Raw genomic sequence first — 14,140 nt, forward strand, 5'->3', positions numbered from 1 at the left:
TAAATATTGTTAAAAAATGGGATACTGAACTTTTAAATCACTCTGATACTTTCTTATGAGTTTGGGGAGACGATATGTAAACTTTTTCAGTTTGAAAAGTTTAGGCACCCCTCCACACGCACCTTCTGTGTAGAACAGTAGCTATTTTTAAAATTCTCTTTGGGACAGAGCTTTGTTTACTTCATGTGTCAGGATGTATTGGGGGAATGGATAATGGTGAAAGGATGAGGTAGGTAGTTTTGAAATTATTGTCCTGTAAGTTTTCTTTGGAAAATGTTGGGAGGAGAAAAGAGGGGAGAAAAAAATTAGATCTAGGGAATAAAATTACCTACTCCGAAAGTATGGACCTAAGTAAACTGATTTATGGAGGTGACCTTTCTATTTTGCTGTTTCAGTGCCCCTGTAGATTGTCGTCTTTTCTGCCATGTTCATTCAATAGAGTATCAAATTAAAAACCCTAATCCTGGGCCAGAGAATAGAGATGGCAGAAGATGATGTTGGGAATGCCCACGTGCATTAGTCTGCTGCATGTTTTAATCTATTGAATTTATTCTAGGTTTGAGACTTTATTTTTATTTCAACTTTATATTATCAGTACTACTGTTCCACGTTAAGTCACGGTATATTTATTGAATGCTTACTATATGTAAGGTAATATAGGAAATATATCTGTAGTGAGGGATGTGTAGGGATATGTAGGTACATGTATCACAAGCCCTTGCTCAAAGAACCAAGGAAAAGCAACAAAAATACTAGAAGATACAAGGCTGCATAAAGTTTTAGCAAGAGTTCTAGACAGTTGTGGAAGGGATACCATGGTGTATGCCTCTCTGAAATGCCAGTGGCAGGAAAGAGTAGAATTTGCACACTTAAGCTCATAGAGGCATTCTTCTATAACTCGATGTGACTGTGTTTCTGAGTATGTCTAATAATCTGTGTGTCATTTTGGCTGGAAGATGTGATCAAGAACTTGATTGGGGAAGTGAGAGTAAGGTGGACGAAGGTTAATGAGTTGTACCCTTAATGAAGTACTAAATCATTCTTGAATTTCAGGCAGCTGTGGATTGTTTTCAAGTCTAGTTAGTTTAGTTAGTAAGTCCGTGTTGAGTTAGCAATCTGAACTTTTAAGTCCAAATGTGGTAGATACATTGCATAAACCAATCTATAAAATAATATAAAATACATGGTTACTTAATGTGTTATTTGCATGTCTCCTTTTTCACACCAAATTTTTGTCAAGTCTTAATAATAATTTCAAAGAGTATTTCCAGAGTAAGTATATATGCTGAGTTTCCTGTGTGATTATTACAGAAAACTCATGGTAATGATAATATAAAATGGAGAAACTACACTAATTTTTAATCTAAAAATTTAATTCAGTCTGTAGAGAGGAAGTAAATTGTTCACTATCCATATAAGTGGGATTTTGCTGCAGTTACATAAAATTAGCTTTCTTCAAACTTTGTATAAAATTAAATATGAGACTCAGTGGGTAATGAGATTATGTGTACTATTAGCTCCTAAAATATTATAGTACTTATCTGTTTAATAAAGTGGTTTGAATTATGAAGTTGAATTTTACTTGGCAGATAAAGTCAATTCATTGCTCTGTACTGCTGTTTTGTTTGTTCCCTCATTGAGGGGTTAAGAGCAGTGGCTATAGGGCAGCGATTTTCAAACCTCATGGTCTCAATCTTTTACCCTTAAAGTAACTGATGACCCCAGAGAACTATTGTTTATGTGTGTCATATATTTTGAAAATTTTCTGGGTTAGAAATAAAACAGATTTTAAAATCACTTAAACAGATAAAGAGCTACTTGTGTTAACATAAATAACATTTTTAATGAAAAATAACTATTTTCCAAAATTAAAAATTGGAGTGGGAAGAGTGGTTTTGTTTTTTTTTGCACATTTGCAAATGTCTTTAATGCCTGGCCTAAAAGAGGGCAGTTGAATTCTCCTCAGCTTCTGCATTCTCTTTGTTGCCATACATTGTTTTGGTTTAAGTATTGGAAGAAATCTGCCCACAGAGAGACACCCTCAGGGTCCTTGGACCAAACTCTGAGAACGTCTGCCATAAAGAAGACCAGGGAGTTCTAAAAAATTCTAGGCTGGCATATAGTCTTATTTTTTTTCCTGCTCTTCTTGCTATGTTGAACAAACATATTTTTTATATCAAGTGCAAAAATCAGGGACTTATGTCAGAGGACATGTGAGTGTGTGTGGATTGTTATCTGTGAGTCTAAAACTGGTTCATACATAGTTTATTTTTAGTGACAGATTATTCCATTTGCTGGTTTAAGGTTTTATGGTAGGAAAACAAATGAACCTCAGTGTAACCTGTTTAATGTAAAACCCAGGAAATAAAGGTGCTAAGAACAGAGAGAAAATACGGACACTATTTTTAAGTTTCTTGTTTCTGAAAGGGATGAATGATAAAGCTAGTAACTTTTGAGAGGTGTATTTTGCTGTTTGGCTGTTTTCTAATTCGCAAACCTTTTTTTTTTTTTTTTTTTTTAACATAAGCCTATTTACCAGAGTGCTACTACTGAGCAAAAAAATGACCTAACAAAAGCCTTTATTTCTTCAGGAGTAATAAAAACTTGAGATATCCCAATTAATTTAAAGATGAATTGCACTAAATTTTGGCTGAAGGGAATGTCCTTTAAATACGTCTACTTGAAAGACCTGGAGTTAGAGAATTGACAAGGAGTTGTATGGCTTTTAAGAAAAATGATAGAATGGATGTTTAAATACTCATTCATTTAACATATTTATTGACCACTTACTATGTGCCAGGCACTGGCCGAGGCACTGCGTATACTTGCTGTCATTTTGCAGTGATATCTTTTAATGTCAAAGTCAAATTATGTGTTGAACGAAAAGCACTGAAATAATCTAACTCGTGTGATCGTTATTTGGAACATTTGGAAGAGGGAGGAGACTTGAGGGGGCTGTGTGGGAGAGACTCAGAACAGGGACGATTTGTAGACTTAAGGCGGGTTCCTAGTGGACTTCAGAAGGTCCTGGGACCCCTCTAAAATTGTATGCAGAGTGGGTCAGGGCTCTTACATAATGCTGAGGAGCGATCATAACATTCATTAAATTCTCCAAAGGGGTTCCTGGCCCAGAAAAGTCTAAGCACTTTTCATCTACTTCAGAGTTCAGATTGGTGCGTCACCATCATTTTCTCAATAAGACACCAAGAGTAAGGAGGTTGGGTGTCTTTGGTCATATAGTTAATTAACAGAGGTGGAGATTTAGATCATGTCTTTCTGAGGGACCCTGTTGCCACTCCTATAACATTTCTAAAATTATGTTCACATTTAGAACTTATTTAACAGTAGTTATGACAGCCATCACTTTATTTAATGTAAGGGGGTGTCTTTATCTTTTTCTTCTCTAGCTGTTGTACTTCACTAGTTTATTGGCAGAGGTAGGACCAGATCCTAGTTACGGACCACCCATCACTTCACTTTTTTCTAAGACGACACTCAGCAATATAGAGAGCAAGGAGGAAATAAGGTGTAAGGCTTGCTTTGGGGAATACTTCACTCTTGGCCTGCTTCTGAAATTTTATTTTTTTTGAATGTCACAGCGTCTCCCAGTGGCTCTTTAGGACCGCGGCACTGTGGGTGTGGGGAGAAAGGGGACAATGATAGAAAGAACATGGGTTTTGGACAAAGGCAGACCCCAGTGGAATTCTGGCTGCACAGGCAAGATTTCTCATCCTTCTATGAAGTGGTGATGATGGCTGTCTGCAGGGTGGGGGTTTAGGGACCACAAGTGGGAAGTTGTCAGACACACCGTAGCAAGCCTTTCGGAAAGTCCTCCCTGGCTCTACCTGCAGGGTAGCCAGACAACAGTAAATGCGTCGTTAGTCACTGTCAGTGTAGTTACTTGTGGTTTCCTTTTTTAAAAATGTGTGAGGCTGTTGTGGAGATGAGGGCTCACATGACCGGTGGCTATTCCTAATGATTCTTAGTGTGTCGGCATCACAAAACCCATCCCAGCCTCTTAGGAACTTGATCAGTCTCATGATGCTCGAATTCATCAAAGGTAAACAGGGACCAGGAGGAGGTGTTTTCGCCTAAATGTTGTTGACCTGACTTATGTCAAGGAATTGCCTGGAGATAAAGGATAAAACTGAAATGAGTCACCTGAAATCTCAATATTAAGGCTCAGTGGAAAACACTAAGTTTTCTTAAGCGGTTGCCTCAGTAGATTTTTCTTTTGGCAGAATTTAAAACCCTGTGCTTAAAAAAATAGATCTTCTGGGAAAACCAGCATCACTTGCCACGAGAAGGGTGACCCCCTGAAGGAAGGAAAGCACTGGCAGCTTCTTGCTTGTCGGGGGTGGCGTGTTCCTGGGCCAGGTGGGGTGTCTGCCCGCTGTGGGGCCGGAGCTTGCCAGGTGGACGTCAGGACCTGTGCGTGACCAGAGAATGTTCAGGTCTTACCTCCCTGAGATCTCAGTGAGGATAGGGCATCTTTAAACAAACAGAAAGCAGGTAGAGGCTATTTTCTCCCTCCACAAACTTTTTTAGGCTTCATTTTGTGTTCTGTAATTAGAAACCTTAATGCCCACCCTTTGGAGCAGATTTTGTAAACTCTTATTTTCCTTTTGGCCTGATCGTCATTTTCAGTATCCCCTCTAGGACCCAGTAAGCGATAAACTTTGTGTCTCGGTCTTTCTGATGAGGAGAGATGGGTTAAGTGCCGTCAGATATCCAGATACCACAGTCAAGTCCTGACCCAGTGCTTTCTAGTTTCAGGACCTTTTCTTGCAGTAGAAGCATCTCATCAGGGGCTGGAGAAGGAAGAGCACTTCGAAAACATGCTTCTAGAAAAGGTTTGAAATACAAATTTGATTTTTGCTGTGACCACGGTCCTGATTAGGGGAATGAAGGTGTTACGAGGTCATTTAAAGCTTATTTTTAAACATTTATATTTGTTGTGAGCTCCAAACTTTTTATTGGTTTTATTTTGTTTTACCTGGAGAAGGAGGGTGGAAGGGCAAGCCGTGGACGTAGAGAGTGATGCCGAAGGCGTTTTGTGGTGTAGTACTTCTTCCAGCCCAGATACTCACTGGGTGTGTATGTCTGTGGCTCCGTTTTATCCTGAGTCGCCCATCTGCGTCCGACAGTGCCAAGTTCTTAGATCGAGGTGCAAGAACACCCTGCTTTTTTTGTTTTTCCCATATTTTGCCTTTAAACAATATGAAAAATAGACATGTACCCTTTAGGCCTGCTTCACAGCCAGTCTTCCAAGATGTGATTTCCACATTTCCACATGTCTCCACTTGCTTCCACTCTTCACTGTTGACAAGTAGGGATCCATTAATTTTATAGGTTAAAAATGCATTTGTCACACAGAATACGTGAATGACCAACTGGACTGCGGCACGAAGTACCACACAGGGTGATGGCTTAATTGGTACCAGGTGTGGATGAGAGGCACACAGATGTGATGGGGTGCGTCGTCACCTAATTGTTTTAATGTTCACCGAGAAGTTAATTGTCAGTGTAGAGTGTGCTAGCAAATTAGGTTCCCACTGCCTTAGTGTAACTGAGGATAAATGAGGTGTCATGAGTTTCCAATCTGTACCTCTGACACAGACACTTTTCCTGTGAGGAGGACACCTTTCCCAAAGGGAATTAGCATGGCAGCTAAAGAAATCCATTGGAATAATGTGCATTATTTTCACATTAGGGAAACCTGTCTTGCTTTTGCTGTCTCCATGAACGGGTTTTCCTTTCACATTTGCTGCTGGTGGCTTCAAGGTTTAGACTTGGTCGACAGAAGAATTGCTTTGAGGTCTCAGGATAGATGAAGGATACATGAATACTCTTATAAAGGGTTTTGGCCATGCTGACAATGTAAAAATGCTTTCTTTTATATATTCTGGAGTTTACCTTCCAAGATGCCTCTGTATACATGAACAACCATTCCTGTTAAATTGCCAAAGAAAAGTAAAATTCTTGGAACAAGACTTTAAAGACTATTTTTTATTCATATTAAAGCAGCTGAGTCCCTCTACCTTGGTCTTATGGGGGTGAGTGTTCAGAGCATGAAATAGAAACATTATTGTCTAGAATGGTCAGAATAAAGGTGGTACAGAGTCCAACTCTTGACATTTTCTTCTGATTCGACTGAATGCTTTTTGAAGTTCAAAAGACTCTTCTACTTACATGGTAAGTTCTTATATGAAGGTATGGTTCAATACTTGGGTGTTTGCATGTTTATTTTTACTTTAAGAGAATACACTGTCCACTTCTACCCACTGGGTTCACATGCCACCAACTCTCTAGTTAACATGCGCCCGCTCAGCAGGGAACGGTTCTCGTGTGTGTTTTTATAAAACATGGTTCACCTATTTAGGAAATGGTGCTCTGGACCTGACCACTCAAGGAGTGCACACCAGTTGTAATATTGGAAGACCTCCTACTTTTTCTTTTCTCTTCTGAGCAGCTTTTCTGCTCACTCTTGTACCTGTTCTTAACCATCACATCACTGTTAGTGCAGGAAGTGACCCTCAGGAAGCACAGGGTAACCACAGTGAACAATTCGTCTGTTGTCAGTGCAGTTGCCCACTGAGGTTTTAGGTTCTCAGATATTTCAGATTTTAGGAGGGATGGGTCCCTTCTTGTGGTTCATAACGTTTTCTCTGTTCTTACACCTCATCAAGTCATTTCATGTGTAGTCTCTATATATAGATGGAGAGAAAAGCATGCCGGTTGGGCTAACAGGTCTTTTAGACACTCTGTCTCTGGTACTGAACATTTCAGAGGGAACTTGTTTTCTTCAGAGACTTGTCTGGTCTGCCTCTCCCTTTATCGTTTTACTTGGCTCTATTCCCGTCAAGGTATGCAACTTGTTAGGTGCGGAAAATCATCATGGTTTTCAAATTTTAGCTTGTTTTGAAAACATAATGGGTTTTTAGATCTTGATATGCTCATATTTGTAATATCCCCCATGGGCTGTATAAAACTTCTACTTTGAGTTCTTGTAAAAGACATAAGGTAAATAAGATGATTTTGTTTGGTTCTTAAGAAAATTTTTAAACAAAGGAAAACTTACATACAGTCTGGAAATCCCAGTTCTCAGAACATTTGTAGAAGGAGTCTGCCCAATAATTACAGTATTTGAAAAAGTCTGGCAGATGATTAAATTTTACCAGCTGCAAGGTGAAATAAAACATCAAGTTTCTTGGCTAGAATTAGAGTATATCAGTCAGTGTGGTAACACTAATTCTCATGTTGATTAAAAAACTCTGGCAAATAAAAATTTGAAAGGGCAGTTTTACTTGATGAATGCTGTTTGGTCGATACATATCTTTCAAGATATGGACTCTGGGAAGAGAAGGCTGCAGCAGCAAATAGGTCTGTGGAACCACTATTCTTGGTGGTCGATGTGACATGAAGCCAGTGCTGTGAGTACCTGAGCTGCTTTGTTGCTCTCTGCTGGGGTCTTTTTTAGTGTGCATCTTGGGTTGTAAATGGTAGGATTCATGATTGGAAAACCAGGAACTTGGGACTGTTTTCAGGTCATTTAAAAGTAGGCTGTAAAATGTTCTTTTTTTTTTTTTTTTTAAATGTTCACAATTTTGTTATGGTGGGCATATAACCAAGTAAATCAAGGTGTGTCTGCGATTAGGAGGTGGGTGGAATCAGAGATAGCATGCAGTAGGCATTATTATGTCACATTAGAATATTAAGCTCAATAGGTTAAAGAGCCAATGTGACTTTTAAGTGAGAAGTATTTGGGGGTCAAGTATTTGGGTACAGGTATTTGATGTATATAAACCGAGTTTAAAAATCACTTCTTCTGGGAGCACAGGCAAGTTGACTTAACGGCTAGTGCTTCTTGACTTTAGGCAAATCGCCTCCCCCTCTGAACATCTTCTAGATAAATTGAGGAGGATGAAGAGGATGAATATGTGTTAAGGTTGCTTTGGCGTCTTGAGAAGTTTGGTCCTAATTATCTTCAGTGTTTAGAATGCATGACTTTTTCAGTAACTTAAAGCGAAGCAACCTCAGTTTTATTCGTTTACAAACAGGCTCTTCTTAAATGTTGATTAAATATTAAATTTTAATGTTAAATGTGAGTCTGTCTTCTCCTCATTCAAATCTAACAAATCAAGGTAAAGCCTTAAATTGTGAAGGATCCAAAGGATATTCAGTCAGTACCCAGTATAATCTCTTCATTCTTAAAATATGTGTAAAGTGGCTCAGAACAACCATCAAGATGACTGTATTCCACTTCTGAGCCCTGAGGAACATAAGACAGTACGTGAGAACAAAACGCAGCATGAGGGAAGAAGACTTAATGGCATTAGGAGACGTCCAGTACTACCCATGTAGTCACTTCTGGGTTTCTGGGGAGCAAGTGAGGTAACCATGAGGATTAGGGTCACCTAGGCAGTAGTTAAGCAAGACTGTTTTTGTTGCCAACAGCAAATGAAGTCCATTAGGCTGGAACTATTTGCTTAAGTCCAGAACAACAATGAGAGCAGTGTCAGGGCTGGAGGATGTCGGGGACAATTACACACAGCAAGCAAGTTTCATGGGAACAAGGGTAAAAGAAAGTGGTTCATCTTTGGTGGGGCTGCGGCGTGAGCCAGGCTCTCCCAGGCCTCTGCAGCCCATACTCTTCACTGCCTTGTTTTTTTTGTTTGTTTGTTTGTTTGTTTTTTTAAACATCTTTATTGAAGTATAATTGCTTTACAATGGTGTGTTAGTTTCTGCTTTATAACAAAGTGAATCAGTTATACATATACATATGTTCCCATATCTCTTCCCTCTTGCATCTCCCTCCCTCCCACCCTCCCCATCCCACCCCTCTAGGTGGTCACAAAGCACCGAGCTGATCTCCCTGTGCTATGCGGCTGCTTCCCATTAGCTATCTATTTTACATTTGGTAGTGTATATATGTCCATCATCGGATGAATGGATAAAGAAGACGTGGCACATATATACAATGGAATATTACTCAGCCATAAAAAGAAATGAAATGGAGGTATTTGTAATGAGGTGGATGGAGTTAGAGTCTGTCATACAGAGTGAAGTAAGTCAGAAAGAGAAAAACAAATACAGTATGCTAACACATATATATGGAATCTAAGGGGAAAAAAAAAAGGCCGTGAAGAACCTAGTGGCAAGACGGGAATAAAGACACAGACCTACTAGAGAATGGACTTGAGGATATGGGGAGGGGGAGGGGTGAGATATGACAGGGTGAGAGAGTGTCATGGACATATATATGCTGCCTTGTTTTGAATCAGTTTTACAGCATCAAAGGTATGATGAGACATTTCGTTCTGTAACTTGTCTCAATCTTCCATCTGAATGGAGCCAATTTTCAGATAAGCAAGGGTGCTAATTACCAGCCCCATCTAAATTTAGAAGAACTTTCAGAGCTTTGCAAAACGCATTCAGATTATAGGCCTCACTTAAGCTGCTCACACGGGAATTTAACTTCTGATATGGAGACGCAGAAGCCTCAAAGCTTGACAGGCTTACAGGTCTAGCCAGAGAAATGTTATTGTTTCTAGCAGAAATTGCATTGTTCCTAATAGGCGTGTCATTTACTTTTGTGTTCACGGTACCACTTGACATTCAAAAAAATCAGATCATTAAAAAGCTGTCTTTGGATGGCTGAGTGGTTTGGATGCCCAGTGCTAATTACAGCAGGAGGGCTACACAGGGGACCCTGGGGAAAGAGACTAACTTTTAAATTGTGAGCGGACACCAACTCTGTGCTCCGTTCTGCTGGGCAAGTGGGTAGATGTCAAGCTGAGTATGATACAGCCTTGCCCTTAATGTATCTGGTCTGAGTCTGGAGGAGGAGACTTCGGGGCTGACATAATCTAGAACACAGACGGGTGTGTATGGACACTTTTTCCACATGAGCTCAAGCTGCTTCTCCCCTCCCCAGCATGTAAGCACTTTGCAGTTTTGTTAAGTCTCCTGCGACCTGTCAGGCTGTGGGTCTGGGTCAGAGGGGTTAGTTTTTAGCAGACATTTACCAGTGTAATTAGTTCAGGGATCCAGCCAGCTCACCTTTCAGCCCCACACTGAGCTCAAGACATTATTCTGAGCTTCTCTATATTGAATTGCATTGGTCCCTCCCCCCTGCTTTTATGTAAGCCTCCTGGCATTTGTGGAGCTTGAACGGTCGTGAATGAAAGCTCAGCTGCTTCAGAGGCAGCCTCTGAAGTGGGCAGAGAGGCTTCAGAATGCCTTCTGGTTCCCACTTTTGATTTCCTCCTGTGTGTGGTTGAGCTGAGAACGTTCCCATGGTGGGGTTCACGGTTTTCACGGGGGAGTTTTGAGAGCCAGCCACCTGGCTGATTTCCTTGGGCTGGTTAGGAACGAAGACCCATCCGTGGCCTCTAAAAATGGACCGTTAAAGATTTGCTCATGGTACGTACTATTGCATTAGAGGTGCAAAATTAACTTAGTTTCCCCAGGCCCCTTCTATTTTATATTGTGGCAGAGAAAGGTAACATTACTGTTTGTTGGCCCTGGACTCCCCGACTTAGTTCTTCAACATCTTTCAGAAATTGGGGTTATCCGAGCTTTGAGAAAGAAAGTTTTTGCACAGCCCATTCAGCATTGTTCAAGGCAGTAACACATCACTGAACAAATTGCCCCCTTGCGTATGCTAATCCCGCGCTTAAAAGAACTCATTGTAACATGTTCTGATGCTTTAGCCCCGAGGGGAGATGGGAATTGAAGGGATGTCAGATCGTGTCATGTGACCCTCAAATATCTAAAATGCCTGTTTTCTTTGGGTCAACAGTTCATACTCAGCACATGTGAATGAAAGTATCCTGTGTGGTTTGTGGAAAAGATTAGTCCTTGTTCCTGCTTTTGTGTGTGGGAGCTGGCCTTGCTGTTGAAGATTCACTGGCTGGAATTCCTGCTTTGGGTCTTAAATTTCAGTGCTCTTGGCAAGAAACACCAAATCTTATTTTCAACAATAAATTAAAAGAACTCAAAAGAGTTCCTTCATTGTTACTGTGGAAAATGTGATTTGCCTTTTAGGAAACCATGCTGTTAATCCCACCCGTTCTCTTTGTGTCTTTTTAGAGAGGCACACATTGACTCTTACAGTCACAGAATATGTCTAATAGAGTGATCTCAGGTTTTGCTCATAGGCCATTCTTATTCCTGACCAGGGAGTCTCAGTGGGAAAGAATAAAAACACATCCACATATAAACAGCAGGCTCCCATTTCTCTAACAGCAAACAGAACAGAAGAACATTTTAAGTGAGCAGGGCCTGAAGGGTCCACCAGGCTTTGGATGGCTTGAGTGCATAGTCAGGGTCTCCCTTTTAAGTGCTTAAATCTCTATAAATGTTTGCCATCAAAGTCTTCAGATGAGACGAATTAAATGGAACGAAAGGCCATGTAGGCATCACCTTTCTAAACCAGCTATCACATCCAGGTGGGGTTTTCATGTGTACAGGGAGACCTGGGAAGAAATCTTTGATTAATTTTTTTTGTCTTGCAGAGTAACTCCCTCTTGGTCCCAGACAGTCTAAGAGGCACAGATAAACGCAGAAATGGACCCGAGTTTTCCAATGACATCAAAAAAAGAAAGGTGGACGATAAGGACTCCAGCCACTATGTAAGTAAATAAAGGACTTGAAATAATATTGGTTTGCTTCCTTGCTCAGCTTCTAAGTGAGTATACAAAGGATTCTAAGATCTTAGTGACAATTTCACATCCCTTAAAATAATAGTATCAAGAGGATAGATTCTTACATTGTAGGATATTATTTCCATCTTGAGTTGTAAATTATGCACCTGCCAGGCTCAGTATTCAATTTTAGGCTTTCTGCTGTAGTTGCTCATGAGAGGGAATACAGAAATGTAGGGCTGGCTTCATGGTGTGCAGCCTGTGCAGCTGCACTGGCCCTGGTCTTGCAGGGGCCCTGCCTCACCATTGATTTCATGCTCCGCTCTCCACCTTCTTCAAATTCTCAATTTTGAGGCTAGGGCCTGCATTTTCATTTTGTCCTAGACCTTGCAAATTTGGTAGCCTGTCCTGCTAAAATAACAAGGGCAAGAATTCGGTGTCACCAGCTACCTTTTTGGATGCCATTCTGGTAATACATTCAGGCTCGTATTAGGTCTTAAGGCAGAGTTCGTCCTCTTCCACAGCGAGCAGTGTAGTGATAAAAGTCCATGGTAGGGCTTCCCTGGTGGCGCAGTGGTTGAGAATCTGCCTGCTAATGCAGGGAACACGGGTTCGAGCCCTGGTCTGGGAAGATCCCACATGCCGCGGAGCGGCTGGGCCCGTGAGCCATAATTACTGAGCCTGCGCGTCTGGAGCCTGTGCTCCGCAACAAGAGAGGCCGCGATAGTGAGAGGCCCGCGCACAGCGATGAAGAGTGACCCCCACTTGCCACAACTAGTGAAAGCCCTCGCACAGAAACGAAGACCCAACATAGCCATAAATTTAAAATAAATAAATAAATAAAAATTTAAAAAAAAAAAAATAAAAAATAAAAAAAAGTTTAAAAAAAAAAAAAAATCCATGGTAAAAAAACACAGAAGAAACATTGAGGGTATGTCGTTCAAACCCTACAGATGAGATCACACGACTGGATGTGAGGACTCTTGACTTAGATCTAGCGAAAACCACATTCACGAGGAGAGCAAACCAAGCCAAATGGCCATTGGTTCTGGTCTCGGGGTCATAAACATTGCAGCTGACAGATGCCTTGTAGTTTCCTTGTGTGTCCCCGAGTGTCTGTTTCAGGATGCACACATTCTCAGGAACAGTGTGAGAATTCAAATTAGGCCACTCCCCGCTGCCCCTGGAGGAAGAAGTGTCTGCCTCTGGCTGGCTGCTGTGCAGGCTGTGCGGAGGTTTCCACGCGACACCTCTGTCTCCTGCTGGCTGCGCAAGCCAGTGGCTAACTGTGGGTAACATTTCTTGGGCAACATCTCAAGTTAACGTCAGGTACTGTGTGCTTCTACGTGGCTCGTTTCATTTCACTCTAAAACAACCCTGTGAGTTTTGTACCATCCCTCCATTTCATTGATAAGGGAAGTGAAGCACAGAGCTTTTAGGTGATTTGCCCAAGGTCAGAATTAGCGGCACAGCCTGGAGACAGTCTGACTCCAGGATCCATGCTCTTCATAACCATGTTAGGATTCCCAAAGCGAGAGCCTAGGATTGGATATTTTGCCAGAGGTCCTCAAATTGGTCCATACTTTGTACCATAATAACATCCCAAGAACCCAAGTTGTTGATCTCCCCACCACAGCCCAAGCCTTTTTAGCACATATTTGCCCCTTATCTTTTGCCCAGAGCAAGTATCCCACACAAGTACTTTTATATATGGCATCAACTGTTAATAAGCTAGTCAAGAAAGTCCACGACATACAGAAATTTGCAAATTTGCCAATGATAGAATTCCGAGTTGCTCTGTAGGTAAGTTATTTAGTAGTGAGGGATCTAGAATCCATAGCTCTGCATGACTTTTTTGTAACCTGTTTGTACTAGGTTATGTCTAGTCGTGTAGGTAGTTGAGGGTGATGTATTGAGATGACGTTGGAGAACCTGGGGCAAAGGACTCAGACCTTAGATGTCTGATGACAGGTGTATACTGTACTGTGAAGGTTTATATTTGCAGAAGGGTCCAGTACAAAGCTAAGATTTAAATTTCAGACTACTTAAGGACTCACTGCACAGTTCTATTATAATAAATTAGTTATTTGCTACCTTTTGCCAGTTTGGTCTGTACATTAACTATTTTTATACTTTTTTTTTTTCCTAAAGGGAATCCCCTTTGGCTTATATTTAGTCACCACCACTCTGGGTTTCTTTCTTTTTGTTTTTTTTTGGTTTGTTTTTGTTTTGTTTTGTTTTTTGGCCACACCATGTGGCATGCGGGATCTTAGTTCCTCAACCAGGGATCAAATCCATGCCCCCTGCAGTGGAAGTGCGGAGTCCTAACCACTGGACCACCAGGGAATTCCCGCACCCTGGGTTTCTTAACACCCGACAACGTTTGTGCTTTTCTGTGGGCTTTACTAAGAGAAAGTAAATTTTCTTTAGTATTAATTTTTTCTTTTATTGCATGAAAATATTTCTTTCAATAGCCTGTTATTTTTAATTAC

The 14,140-nt window shown here is 40.9% G+C and overlaps 1 protein-coding gene across 5 annotated transcripts in view; it reads left to right on the forward strand.

Moving 5' to 3' along the window:
• LOC309663834 (transducin-like enhancer protein 1) overlaps window positions 1-14,140 on the forward strand; it is an 87,004-nt gene that overhangs the window by 44,171 nt on the left and 28,693 nt on the right. For all 5 annotated transcript variants that reach the window (XM_082468389.1, XM_082468392.1, XM_082468391.1 and 2 more), the window contains exon 9: window positions 11,520-11,636. In XM_082468389.1, coding sequence (XP_082324515.1) covers window positions 11,520-11,636 — 117 coding nt within the window. The remainder of the gene's footprint in view (window positions 1-11,519; window positions 11,637-14,140) is intronic.

Source organism: Balaenoptera physalus, assembly GCF_965194825.1.
Source record: "Balaenoptera physalus genome assembly, chromosome: 7".
NCBI lineage: Eukaryota > Metazoa > Chordata > Mammalia > Artiodactyla > Balaenopteridae > Balaenoptera > Balaenoptera physalus.